Source organism: Lygodium microphyllum, chromosome 13 (genome assembly GCF_053477565.2).
Source record: "Lygodium microphyllum isolate KBCC chromosome 13, Lygodium_microphyllum_v1.1.10, whole genome shotgun sequence".
Taxonomy (NCBI): Eukaryota; Viridiplantae; Streptophyta; class Polypodiopsida; order Schizaeales; family Lygodiaceae; genus Lygodium; species Lygodium microphyllum.
The window spans coordinates 36,759,200-36,773,554 of record NC_141147.1 but is presented as its reverse complement, the minus strand read 5'-3'; the positions used below and the strand labels follow the sequence as shown (position 1 = coordinate 36,773,554).

At 38.6% G+C, this 14,355-nt stretch overlaps 1 protein-coding gene and 1 long non-coding RNA gene across 2 annotated transcripts; one reads left to right on the top strand and one right to left on the bottom strand.

The window, feature by feature from the left end:
* Positions 1-2,262: 2,262 nt before the first annotated feature.
* LOC148026512 (uncharacterized) lies at positions 2,263-8,568 on the top strand. Its single transcript, XR_015692843.1, has 3 exons — positions 2,263-2,479; positions 7,034-8,278; positions 8,388-8,568. It is a non-coding gene; the product is annotated as an uncharacterized LOC148026512 (long non-coding RNA).
* On the bottom strand, positions 7,711-10,582 carry LOC148026511 (BTB/POZ domain-containing protein At1g30440-like). Its single transcript, XM_087690958.1, has 4 exons — positions 10,326-10,582; positions 9,840-9,909; positions 8,548-9,762; positions 7,711-8,250 (listed from the first exon to the last, which is right to left on the bottom strand). The coding sequence occupies exons 1-4, from the start codon at positions 10,382-10,384 to the stop codon at positions 7,711-7,713; spliced, it is 1,884 nt and encodes a 627-aa protein (XP_087547084.1). The 5' UTR covers positions 10,385-10,582.
* Positions 10,583-14,355: the final 3,773 nt, after the last annotated feature.

Here is a 14,355-nt window from a genome sequence, read left to right as displayed (position 1 = left end):
CCCTATTGATGTGGTATTAGGCTATGATTGGCTAATGCAATTAGGGAGGATTATTATGGATTTTTCTCAAATGTATATGAATTTTGTGTGTGAGGGGGATAACTCATTCATTTGAAGGAATCCATAACAAAGCATATGCTTAGCTCATTATAGCAAAGTAGCTTAAAAAGGAGTATAAGAAGCACTCATAGATATTTATTTTTCACCTTAATAAAGAGGTTATAGATTAGTCTAAGGAATCAACAAGCATTGAAAGCTCTTTTAGAGGAGCAAAAGAGACTTGTTCCAAGTGCCTATAGCCTTATCTCCTAAGAGAGAAGTGGATCACCTCATAGATTTGGAGCCTCACTCAAAGCTAGTAAATAAGCTACCGTATAAAATTTCCAAATGTGAATGTGAAGAAGTTGATAAGAAGATCAAAGATTTGTTAGAGATGGGATTTATTGAGTCTAGTTCTTCACCTTATAATGGTCTTGTTGGTCAAGAAAGATGGTTCCTTTAGAATGTATATTGATTTATAGGGACCTCAATAAGATCATTGTCGAGAGCATGTATCCCATCCCTAGAGTTGATGAACTGACTTGATGAGCTTAAGAGAGCAAAGTACTTTATAAAGATAGACTTGAGATTAGGCTACCATTAGATTCACATGAGAGATGATGATGAAATAAAGATAGCATTCAAGGTTGATCAAGAGCTCTATCATTTCCTAGTTATGCCATTTGATTAATAAATGCTTTGTATGTGTGTGTGTGTGTGTGTGTGTGTGTGTGTGTGTGTGTGTGTGTGTGTGTGTGTGTGTGTGTGTGTGTGTGTGTGTGTGTGAATGCTCTTATTGCATGAAGCATATATTAAACTGTAAAGTGTCCTAACTGTTATTAAAACTGGTGTGGAGCATCAACCATTCTCCTAATGTGAAGCTTCATGAGAGAAACTAGGCGTGGAGCACCTACTAAATGTTATCAAAGACCTAGGTAAAAGTATGAGGTATTCTTGTAGCATTTAGGGCTTGAATTTGAAGGTTTTAGTACCCTTCATAAGGGGCTTATCTTTCACAAGAAAGGTAGAAATGGTTTTTTTCGATAAAATAATGATATATTGAGAATAAGAATAGTTATGCATCCATCCGAACTCTTCATAAAGAAATTGAGGTTTTAATAGAGTCCTTTAAATAAAAAATTTGGGTTGTTCTTCAAATTGTAGCACTAGAAGTTGAAGAAGAGCTTTGAGATGAAGGATTTGGGATAGGCCTCTCACATTCTTGGTATGCGCATTAAGCACGATAGGCATCAGGGACTACTCTACCTCTCATAGAGGGAGTACATTCAATAAGACCTTGAGCGTTTCGCCAAGACCCACTAACTTAAGTATTAGTGAGATGGTGCGTTGAACCCAAGGTGAATGGTTGCATTCTCATGGGCAATAGTGAAGACATCTTATATATTGTAAAAAAGTGATCATGATTCCACTTGGTTGGTCACCAAGATGGGGTATTGCAATGTGACCACATGTTGAGTTAGTAGTCTAGGGTTTGGATGGGTCCTTGATGACAAGTATTGATATAAGTCTTGCCATTCAATTAATACAAAATCATTTTGCATTAAAATCTAGCAATGGTAGTATTTTTCATTTTAATTAAAATGATTTAGCAAGTTATAGTAGTTGACTTGGTAATGGGAGTGAGTGATTCCTAGTTGCTCTTATGTGCATTCAAAATGAGGCTAGTTACACATTCAATAGTGAATACCTACTTTGTAAATTTTAACCAATCAAAGTACTTATTGAGGGGTTGGGTGTCAGTCCTTCACAAATTGAAAAGCACATGGTGTTTATCAGTTATACAAGTGAACTCTTGCTAACTTTTGGATGAGGAGTCTTCTTTGCCCACTTTGTAAAGTGACGAACAAGGATGCACTTTTTGCATATGTAACCAATTTAAAAAAATTTATATTTATTGTTTTTCATGTCTTTGTAAAATATATATTTTTGGTGTGTGAAGGCATTGTGCATAGATTTGCATTCAGTTTCAAGCTATGAGTCCACACTTTGGGCAGGGGTTGGGAATCCGTCATTCGGTGTGTAGCTAACTTGACACGATCGGGGGAGTCAAATCACCATATAATATGTAACATAAGGTTGAAACTTGAAGCTATACATAATACAAGAATAAACTTATCAACAGTACCATCTCTTTGAAGAGGGAGGAACATGCCTTGGGAAATAACCCCAATAGGGGCATATATACCTATTACCTATGACGGTAGCTGCCTCCCCCCCCCCCCTCAACCTTTGTCCTTAGGTGCGCTCTATAATTAAGGCCTGTCACAGACACAGAGAGAGAGAGAGAGAGATCACGGGTGGCCACCGACTGCCATTTCTGCTTCTGATGCCTGCGTGTTGCAGATTCTCACAATCTTTGTTCTTTTTCTTGATGCCGCAGTTGAAGACTGTCTCTCGCCGCAAGCCATCTCGGTATCAGGTAGGCATCCATCCCTTTTATACAAACCTTCTTGGTGCCACGTCCGTCATTGTGTGTAACAGTGTGTTATCTTGTGTATGTGTGTCACATGTGTGCTGTTCCAACACAATGATTTGTGTTTTCTTAAAGGCATCTTGGTCCTTTTGAGGTGATAATGAAAGGTTTCAACTTTGAACCAGAAAAAGAGAGACTCAGAGAGCCTAGCTCGAATCTCAATGATATATAAAGAAAAGCTCAGAGTCCAGACTCCAAAGACAAACCTTATGCCCTATCAACGGCAGACAATCCATTTAACATTACCATGGGCCTTTGACTGTCCCGACTCCCATGCCTGATGAGACTATGTAAAACACGTTGCCATCGGAGTTAATATCAAGCCTTTAATTATGTCGAGACAGACTTCAACATTCACACAACCCAATCATAGTCTCTGTCTGATGCATTTAAGTTGTGTCTTCTGTTTATCTTCTTCACATGATCCAATCCAAGCCTTGTGCACCATGTCCCTATGGCATATGCCCAGCCCCGATGAGAAATTCATGTATGTTTCATGTGCTGGCCTTCTGAACGTTTGCTAGGACTTCCAGATTGGTAAAGCCATTACATCTTCCATAGCATACTCAGCCATCTCAATGTCTTCAAACATTTCTGTGCAGTATTCTCGAAAACCCTAAGGTCTTATGGCAAGTGAATCGTTAAATTCGAAAAAACAAACTTTGAAATTTGGGAAAGAAGGTTTTCTAATTTTTAAAATCTAGGGTCTTTTTAGTTATAATATGACCAGAAGAGCCTACAGAATCTGGGGAAAAACCTGTAAATTGCAAGGTTGAATTTGTTCATATCCGTCAACAGAGTTTCTGTGCTACCCGAATGTAGCGTTAAGAAAACACTGATGTTTAGTGTCAGGTAATGGTGAAGCTTAGGGGGAAAGATACCTGCAAATCTGCAAAAAAAAAATGGTAGTAAAGTGAGGGTGTTATATCGGCTCCTAAAAAGAGCTATGTGTCAGTACTGCCCAAATGCCACCTGCAGAGGTACCCCCTGACTGGCCCATATGCCAACTGCAGAGGTACACTCTGACTGGCCCATTCTGATGGCTCTAAGGCCTATGTAGTATGTGAAGGCTTTAAATTTCAAGAAGTGATGACTTCCTTCATACTTCTTGAATCTTGATATGGAGGATGTGAGGACTGGTCTGCTTGATGTGTGAGCCTAGAATTTGGGGTCAACTCACTTCTTCATGTTACTTCTGTCAACCACTTCACTTTGTATCTTTCTTTACTATTGCCAATCTATCGACATGTGTGCAACATAGAAGATAAAGCCACGTTTGAACAATTGTTTTATTGGACAAGTTTCTGTACGATTGTTCAAGATAAGTGTCTGAAGTACTCTAAGCTGTCAAAAGTAGATCAATTCAGTTTACTTTTAACCAATAAAGACTCATTTATCTTCTATCTGATGTGACGTTTGAATATGCTTGTTGACAGTCTATTATTCTTGAACCTATGTTTCAAGTTTCAACCATGTAGGTAGTAGGATACTGAAATTTAGCAACTATGAGTGCCTTTAGGTGATCCACCTTAGGAATTATTGAAGTTTGAAATATTACAAAGTTGATCTCAAATTTTGTGGGAATTACTTAGTATAAATAAACACATGGAATTGATTTGGTTGGTGGAGAGATCTGTGCGCCCGGGGGGTGGGGCGGGGCGGGAGGGGGGGGGGGGGGAGGAGCTTTTGAAAGTTACTCCGTTCGTTTCCCAATGGGGCGAGATGTTGTGTGGTGTGTGTTCGCACGTTTTTTTTTGGGGGGGGGGGGTGTGCAAGCACCAGAAAGATTTACATCATTGTACAATGAGTGCTATTCTTAGTGTGAACATAGCATATGTAAGAAATGTTAGCAGCATTGGAAAAAGAGAGAGGTACTAATCTTGATAAATATCATGGATTCTAAAGCAATCATAAAACAACAATTGAAGATATCTAAAGAGAGTAAATGAATCAATAGAAAAGTCCCCAAAGGCTATATCTAACACACACTCAAACCAAATGGATGTAGGCTAGTTGGTAAAGTTGAATGAGTGGTGACCAAAAAGTCTTAGGTTCAACTCCTACATTTTGCACGCTTGTTTAGTATAGGTGTAGAAAAAGGGAGATTTGAACTCGGGTCAGTGGATTAATAAAATAAGTGGCTTACCATTGGGGTAACCACTTGAGAGAGAGAGAGTTTTTAAACATATTGCAAGATACTTAAAAACGAATGGTTGCGCACTCAATAAAAACACCTACCCCCAATGGTTCAACAATCAATGCTTAATTTGAAGCTCCCTTTCTCATGTAGAATGGATGACATTCATTTTGCCTTAGCATTATCTCCTTCAATGTAGTCCTGATGAAATTGGTTAATCTAAACTTCCAAGCATGGAAGTTATGCTTGTCAAACTTGTCATTGACAATGTGATTAAATCCCTCACACATTGTGTAGCAGAACCCAAAAATCTACTTCTGTCAACAACAAATGACCAAAGTACTTCATAGCTTTTAGATGAAGTGTAATTGCCACATGCATTTCATAGTTTTGGGTATTTTAGAGAGAGTAGCCACCTATGCGGCCGACATCTCATTTTCTTTGCTCAAGGGAAGACACATTTGAACACCCACAAGGTCTAGTTAAATTAATAGTGGTTCTTGCATATAGATATGATAGCTCACAAGGTGAATGATAGATAAGCTTGATTGCATTGTGATCCTTTTGTGTGATTCTACTTGGGAGAGGAACATGAAAACCACATGAATGTAGTTGTCAAACCAAGTGATGCACCTGACCATACTTTGACCCTCAACCTTTTGATTTTAATCTAGAGCTTCAACAATTAGGAGACTACCTCTGGGAGTCTATGAGGCCAATGTTCTATCAACATATTGACTTAGTATCGTGTTGTCTTTTGTTATATATGTGCACTTGAGTTGGCCTATTGAATGACCATAAGCCATGGTGGGCTGATCAATGCTGTAACCTAGAACCTAGTTAGTTTATTTTTGCTAACAAATGGGCTTGTGGTTATGATCTACATATATGCTAGTGGAGCTTGTACATAGAAAGGAATATTTCTCTCATGTAATGGGCTAGATCTAGTCAACTATAGGAAGATGGAATGATCCTCAATCTATTTACATGTACATAGGAGCTAATTGTTCAGGTTGTTCTTAAACTTGTGTTGGTTAGGTGGATTGGCTTGAAAATGCTAAACTTCAAAAGTTAGGATTCCTTAGTTATAGTAGCCACTATGGACAGTAAGGTGACATTGCTTCAATTTGTTTATTTTTTACAAATGGAAAGTTTTTAGAAGTTTTAACTGTGGCTCCACAAGCTGTCTTTAGTACATGGACATCCCTTTCTCTCTTGTTTTACAAGATACTGCAGAAGTTATGAGTGTGTACTCTTGGGCAGTGGGGTCATATGTGGCGAGTCTAGTGGCTAAGTTATTGCTGCAACATTTCACATTTCCCCGTGTAAACAAGTTTTAAAAAATTTGACACGAACTGCCATGTCTTGTAGATCATTTGTCTCATTTATTTTTAAAATATCATGATTATGAAAGATCATCCTGTTAAATCTCTATTGGCCCGAATCAGGCAAATTTTTTGGTGGTGTTACTTGTGAGGTATTCAAGTCTTTCTTATCTCTGTACTCTCTTTGTCATGGCTGCTACTGTGAGTAACCACCCCAGTTCTTTCCTGTTCTCATGTTTCCTACCATGTAATCAACAACTATTATATTACTTTTCGAGAGTGAATAAAGGTTGCTTTTCAAGCTCTCCCATTTTCAATAGTCACATGCCCTTGCTCCGTGTTTGCACATGTGCGTTAGTATAGTTTTTGGAATATATTTGAGAATTGAGTTCAACCCTAGGTAAGGGTGCCACCTTTAGCTCCTTAAAACTGCTCTTTGTATCAACTGTGAATTTAGAACATAATAATTACTGTTTTTAATGCCTGAGATGAATACTTGTTTATATCAGCCTTATACTGTTCCACAAGGCTTTGAAATTCCCTTAACCTAAGTGGTAATTAAACTCCACATCATGTTATATGAGATGCTTATATATGTAGTTAGGGTGGATCAACTATTATGGCTAGGATTGAGAAGTGGAAAAGGTAGTTGGCTCAATATAATATATTGATTCAGAAAGATTTGTGGTACAAGTCATGTTAGCGTTGTAAAGTGTTTTCTTATTGGTCGACTTCAATGATTTAATTAGGTCATCTTGTGCTGAGAAGATATGATTACTCCTGTCTTCACTTGGCATAGAGACCTCAGGCAACCAATAGCATGATTCTGTGTAACTAGAATGCAACCTAACATTTCTCCACTTTCCATCAAGGTCTCTAGTGCATAAATTCAGATGGAATGTCTAAATAATTCAGTCCCTCATCTGTGTAATATTTAATGAGGCTTCATCTTTTAAACTAAATGCTAATAATACTGTGAGCCCTTCTAGAAACATTGCTGTTAAATTCCAGTTAGCTTATAACTTTTGGTTTATGAAGGTTAGAGAATTGGATGGGGGCTCGCCTTGACTACAGTTCCAATATTAGTATGTGCACAAAGTGTGTGCTGATCCAGGAAAATATACTCAATGCAGTAGTTCAGATAGGTTAAGTGCACTGAAGAGCTATAGCCTTGTCTCACAATTTTCTACTCATGTACATCATTTCTGCCAGATGGATGAACATATGAAGAAAGAAAGATGGAGCCATACGTCAGTTATTGCTATCGGTTCTCATGTACAACTAGCCCGCTGTTCAATAATGTGTAACAAAAGATTCTTCTTCAAATCTCTGTTTTACATCTATAATTCTACATGCAGCCATCTCTCTTAAATATGTGTTTTCTTCTCTCTTTCTTCTGTAAGTGCCAAGACTAGAATCTTCCTACCTTCTTGTAGATAGTACATCACAGTTGAAACTAGCTGTGGCCAGTGCATACCTATTGCTCACTGTCTAAGGGTAAGCTTCACCATCTATTTTGAGATGCTATCATTGCTTCGGTGTTTTAAGATCCCAATCAATCAAACGATGTTAAACATGTCATCCTTCAGCCCCAAAAGTACATACTCAAGGTTTGGTGGGCCACTGAAATGCCTGAGCATTGCCAGGATTCATTGAAAGGGCGCAAACCTTTGGTATGTAGCATTGTGCAGATTCAGGAAATACCATCACTCTGTCTAGGTACAAGACGATCTTCTGAAATGCGTCGATTTGTCCGACGGTTCACTAGGCTGGGTGTGATCCTGCACAGCTGTTCCTTTAATTTTGCATACATGTGACCTGAATCTACCTCCCATAGTTTTTGAGACCAGCAATCGCCAGTTTCCACGAAACTTGCCAAGCTTCTCAATCTCTTGTCGCATGCCAGTGCACTCTTTTTCTAGATCATTGACCCGGAGCTTCATATTTTCTATATCCACTTTGAGTACTTGATTGTTATGTATGGCAGTTGACCATTCATCCCCCCTTGCAGCAGCTGGCATAGGTCCTTCAGATGTTACTTGATTGCGGAGAGGGCGTGAATTATCTGACATCATGAAACAACTTGCTATGGCAGTGCGAAGTTGCAATTGCTCAAAGAACAGTACTTGCACTATAATGCGAAGTGGAAGACGCTCATTTTGAGCAGCATGAGTACAAGCTTCAAGTGAGAGCTTTTGGCAGTCCATTATGCGGCATAGTTGTTCTCGCTCATCTTCTCTGATCCAGGGATGTGCCTTTTCAGTATCAAAAGCACTTAGTTAGGTACTAACCTAGTGAAGGCAAAATAATCACACTTCAAGAAGTTACAGTATCTTTAAGCCTGTTACTGCAGCTATGCAGAGTCTGATGTGTACATTTGGATTGGATGCAGGAGTGCAAAGCTTGCTTTCGATGTGCTGGTGCAGGCTCATGGATTGGGTAGCATCACATATGTACATAATTGGAGGTGTTTAGATTTCACAATTGTTAGCATTGACGAATGGCTTGCCACATGTACTTGCACAGGAAAAGAGATGGGTCAGGTAACTCACCTTTAGGTAAATGTCGATGGCTCTGTATAGACCATCATCACATATCCTTGCATAGTCTGGAAGTGCTGCTGCTAAAGACAGAAACTTGGCTGGCTTCAAGTTAACATCTGGGGCAACTTCTGCAAGATAACCATCCATCAGTCTTGCTACCATCATTACTGGAGTGAGTGAAGGGGAGCTTATCAGAGGTCCCTCGTCTACTGAGCTTGGTGAAGAAGCAATCCCGGCAGATTGATCTAACAAGAGGAAGTGATCCAAGATCCTTTGAGTACAATCTGTGTCATAAAGTGTGTCAATACTGTAGGATAAATTCGGAAAAAGCATGTCCTCCAAGCTGGCTTGTTCCAGCTGCAAGCCAATCCTCCTCTCCAGATTACTCTTGCAGCCCACGCTTGTGTTAAGCATCATAGCAATCCGAAGAAAACTAGAAAGAAAGTTGGTTGGCACCACATTTTTGTGCACAGGCAGGAGGCTTTCAATAGTCTCTAGAATGAGTTTTTGATCAGTGGCTGATGTACCTCCACACTGCATGTGGCCTCGGCTACCTTGTGGAGCAGCCTGAAGTTTATTTGGATCCAAAAGATATTTCTTTCCAAAGTGCATGAGAGCACCAGCAATGCTTTCAGGGCCCATACCACGAGCTTTCACAGCTACAATAAGCCGTTTGTAGAGAGCCAGGCCCAAAATGGCAACGTCTTCATACCACCAGTCTGATTGCGATTTTCTGGGCTTTGCTCCTGTACTAATACCGTTCCAAAGCAAGCTTCCCCCCGGACTTTGCATCGAGCTATGCAGCATAGGCCACCCAAGAAGGTCAGGGTCTGTACAAGCCTTCATGGCCACTGCTTCTACACACATATTGACGAGTCCAAGCTCCTCAGCATGAGGGAACACTGTTTCACAGCTACGAAGTGCACGGGTAGACTCCTTCCAATGGCGAAGAACGACTTGACTGATGAACCCATCTGTCTTTACTATCAGGTTCCCTTCCCCTAAATCTTCAGTCATTGCAAGATACTCAGCAGCACACCTCAGCGGGACTGCATTAGATGCTGTAATTTCCATTCTGAGACCATAACAGAACCTTGCAGCAAGCTCAAATGTGTATGGGCCTCCTGGTATGTCTAATAGCTCTAGATGTACTGTTTCTTTGTCTTTGTCTGGGAACTCCTCCAGAAGCTTTACAAATTTTCTGCTTCTGGAAACCAGTGGGAACTGAAAAAAATCATGCAATGTATTAGAAACTGCAACATTTTGGACAAGGGAAGCAACAGAAATTTTCTTTTCTTAACCTTGTGAAGATGAAAAATCTGATCCTGCACTGTGATAGTGATATCACTTGCTAGTCCAGAAGCACAAAACCTGCACACCACTCAATCCTGTGAGGATTTGGCAGAAAATCGGGCATTTTATACCAATGTGTGTAAATTTTACACCTTTCAATGTTAGGACAGATTGTGTGTTGATCATCCGGCTATACAGCCTTCTGATTATAAAATGAAGGAACAACGCGAGGAATTAAGGCAAAGCGAAAGGTCCATGGCGGAAGACTCAATGTTCGAATTAGTAGTAATCTCAAGATTAAGTTGCATTGTGGTTAAGCCTTATTGAAAGGGTATGTATGCCATCGGAGCGAGAACAGGGGTGTGAGTCTTGCAACGGGGTCTGAACGTTGTGGGGATGTTATCACTAAGGATTGATGTGCGGTCAACTAAAGTTTGATGAGCACAGAGAGAGAGAGAGAGAGAGAGAGAGAGAGAGAGAGAGAGAGAGCAAACCATTCTTGCCCTTGGTGTAGCAGAGCATCAGGCTTCGAGCCTAACTTCAAGCAGGCCATCGTTGGCTGACACAGAGGGGGAGGGGTGGGTTGGGGGGGTGTTCCGTGAAAAATGCAGCTCGTTGTAGCAGGGGCAGTAGAGAGGCGAGCTGCAGTTGAGAGAGAGAGAGGGAGAGGGATTTAACTGTATGGAACTCCTTCCATTAAAAGATGGAGAGAGAGAGAGAGAGAGAGAGAGAGAGAGAGAGAGAGAGAGAGCGCAGTGATGACCGTAACTGTAGCAGCTACTTCGATCAAAAGATTCACTCGAGTCCTAGCTTATTTAATATTAGCCCAATTCGGGTGCCCTTTTGTGAACTTATTCCATCACACGAGTCACGTTTTCAAGAGAGCGTATCCCTTCAGAATTCATTGCCAGACAGTACGTGCAAGAACGGCTTAACAGCAAAGCTCTTATTGGTATTTACGATGGATCTGCAGCAGATGAACTGACAGCATCATGTTCAAGCTTTTGCTCTAGGCTTTACAATTCCTCTTGCAATTCGTTCAAAGGCCAACTCCATCTTTCCAAATTCCTTCAAAAAATGCATATCACAATATTCACAGGTATTCATCCAAAAAAAAAAAAACCCGAGTATTAATGTCAAGTCCATTATTAAATTGAAAAAAGATGTTGAAATTGTGAGAGGGGTTTTTTTTCAAAAAATTAAAAACTAGTCATTCTACTTGTAGTAATGGCCAAAAACCTTTGAAATCTGAAAAAAGGACTTGTAATTGTCAATGTTAGAAGGTCAATATCGAAGGTATTTGGATAGACTTGAAAAAATGTTTCTAGTGAACACCGGTAAAATGTGTCTAGATTATTTGAAAGTTGATAAAGGCAAATCAAGTTTTTGATCCATTTGGCAAACTTCAATAAACTAGTACTCGTTGCCAATTAGTACCACTACTTTTGTCTTTTTGTGTTTTGTGTGGGTCGTGCCACGTCCAAGTCCATTGACTTGGGCATGTAGAAACTTGGAGTAAAAGTATAGTGGCCACATGCAACAAAACCTGACTTGGACCCCACCACCTAGGAGAGAGAACTATTTAGAAGAGAGGTGAGAGAGGAGATACAAGGAGAGAGAGCACAATTTGTACCAATAGATCATTGCCATGTCTTTTGAACTCTAGCTAGTTCATGGAGTGCTCCCAAAAGTTTTGACACATAGGTTAAGTGTGGTTCAGTAAATCATCCGCACTTTATTACACTTGATTACATAGAGTCGTAGCAAGATTTATAGAAGTATGTCCTAGTTACATTTGCTAGAATTGCTTGTCTATAAGCATCATAAATGACTCCTTTGATAACCAACATTGAACTTATTTTCGAATATAAATGAAGATTGGGCTTTCTACTTACAAGTTTACAAGGGATGTACCTTATCCCTTTTCCATCACTTCATATGAAAGACAAATTAAAAAAACCCTTGAAGCCTTTTCTCAACTCCTCTTCCACTCATCATGTCTATCTAAAGGCACTTGCCTTTTCCAAAACATCATTTGGTCTAGCTATGCTTAAATATACTTGAAATGCCTTTATATCTTTTATGATGTTTAGAGGCTTCCATGTGTATTGTCGTAGCACTAAATCCCATGTGGATTTTAACAAAACTACTCGGGTAGTTTTTATATGCAATTGTAGTGAAAGGTTATGATGTCATGTTGTATTAAAATTTTTACGTTGTCTTGTTTATCAACCATTGTCCATTGGACCTTATATGGCACATAAGGATGTCAAACATAGTGGTATGTATGTGATGTGAATTGGATCCTTACATTGTGATAAATTACACCCAAGTTTATTTCAATGGAATGCATACTTAAAATTTATTGTACACGGTTATTGTTGAATGGATATATCCTTCATTCATTTAAACTAAATTATGTTTGTTTTAGAAGACAAGCTTGTCATGGACTACAACCAACCTTAATCTTAATATTATACTTGAATTTGTATTATACATGGTTAATTATAAGAAAATTTGTCAGTTAATTTGTATTGTACATGGTTATTTGTAAGGAAGTCAAGTAGTCCAAGAACATACAAGAAATTTTTACTACAACAAATTCACCTTGTAGCAACATCATGCTACTTTTAAGTTACAATAAAATGTTGCATAGGTGGTGGTCAAAATTGCCATTTTGAGTGTCATTAACGATTGTCTCAAGAGAACACTAGTATTGATGACTTTTAGTGTTCTTTAGTTGATGTTCAACATCACTTAAGTGATGATTGTAGTTTATAAAAATCACCCCACGATTATTTGTGAAATTTAACTAGTTCATTTTAGAAAGTCTTTACATTGACATCCTTCATATTTGCATGCATTTTCTACAATTCTCTCTTTTTTTTGGAACTTATTGGACCGAATGTTGTCTATGCTTAGATAGTAGTTGGAATTGGTTATTTTGGTATTATATGTTTGTGAGTAGCACACAATACTAGAGTGGGAATGGAGTTTGATGTAAAGGCAATCTTTATTGACTAACAGAGAAGATAGCTTCAAGAGAATGCTACTTGTATAATCCAAAGTTAGTTGTGCTTAAATGTACTCATTTAATCCAAAGTCATTGGACCATAATCAAAATTGAAGTTATTTGTTGCACTTTAGAACCAAATTGTCTTGCAAGTTGTAAGCAAGAGCATCTACAATATGTGATGTGACTTGCTTGCGGCCATGGGCAAACTAGTTAAAAATATATATTTTGTGTGTCATTAGCCCATCCTTAGTCTTGGCCCTTAGGAAAAGTGCTCATGTAATTAGCCACCCCTAGTACAATAGAGTATTCATGCTCATTGGGCAAAAACTTCTAATAGATTACCAAACCTTATTCACTTTTGAAAGGTGCCTCCATAGTTTCCAAAGATAGTTTTCACCTTTCCAGTAACTCCAGATCCCAAAATTTCTTACTTTGTAGTCATCTTTGTTGGGATGGTCATAAGTTTCTCATTCATCTCTCATTTATATTGTTGCACTAAGGATAGTAAGGAGTACTATCCATGTGAATAATCATCTTGCACAAGAAATCCACTAAATCACCTTAAAATTGAGGCCATTTATTAGATATGATCTCTAGAGGAGCTCCAAGCTTGGAACATATATCTTCATAGATGAAATGCCTAACATTCTTCTTTGTAATATCCATCATGATCCTAGCCTCTTCCCATCTAGAAAGACAATCCACTACAATGAGCACCTACTTTTGCAATTGTAACTAGGAATGGTTCAATAACATCAATTATCGACTTTGCAAAGACGTCATGAGATAGAATATAGCTCCTAATTTCACAGCTTAGGATCATTTTATCCATTTTCTAACATTATTGGCATGACTTGCACTGGTGGTGGTTAACATTCCTTCATATACTAGCCTTCTCACAAAATCTTTTGAAGAGAACTTGAACGCAATGACCTCCACAAGACCCTTTATGATTCTCAAATATTTATAGATCTCTTTCCATGGTATCCTCCTCAAAACTAGATTTTCTTCCTTCATAAATAATTTGTCATTCACCATCATGTATTTCCTTGTGCTCTTGATAAAATAATACTTCTTTCTTATTGGCACCTCCACTTGGAATAATGTCTATCAAGAAAAACTCTTTCTCCAAAGAGCCAAAGACTCTCTTCCTAATACATAGGAGTCTTTACAATATCCAAAAACATTGTTGTGATAGCCTCATGTGCTACTTTATGAGCTACAAGATTCTCCTTTTTGTGAATATACCTTAAGCTACATGCCTCAACTCTCTACAAAAGTTTTATTATCCTATTGCATCACCTTAACTTTAAGTTAGCATTCTTCACCTACCACATGCTAAGAACTTGCTTTACCAATATCAATGTATCTCCTTTGATCCTTAATTTCTTGATCCTCAAGTCATAACCACATATAATACCTTCTTCAACATTATATATATCACCTCATTGTTATTATGTACCTCTGGCTTAACCCTTATTTCTTGATTAACTTATTGTGAAAACTAT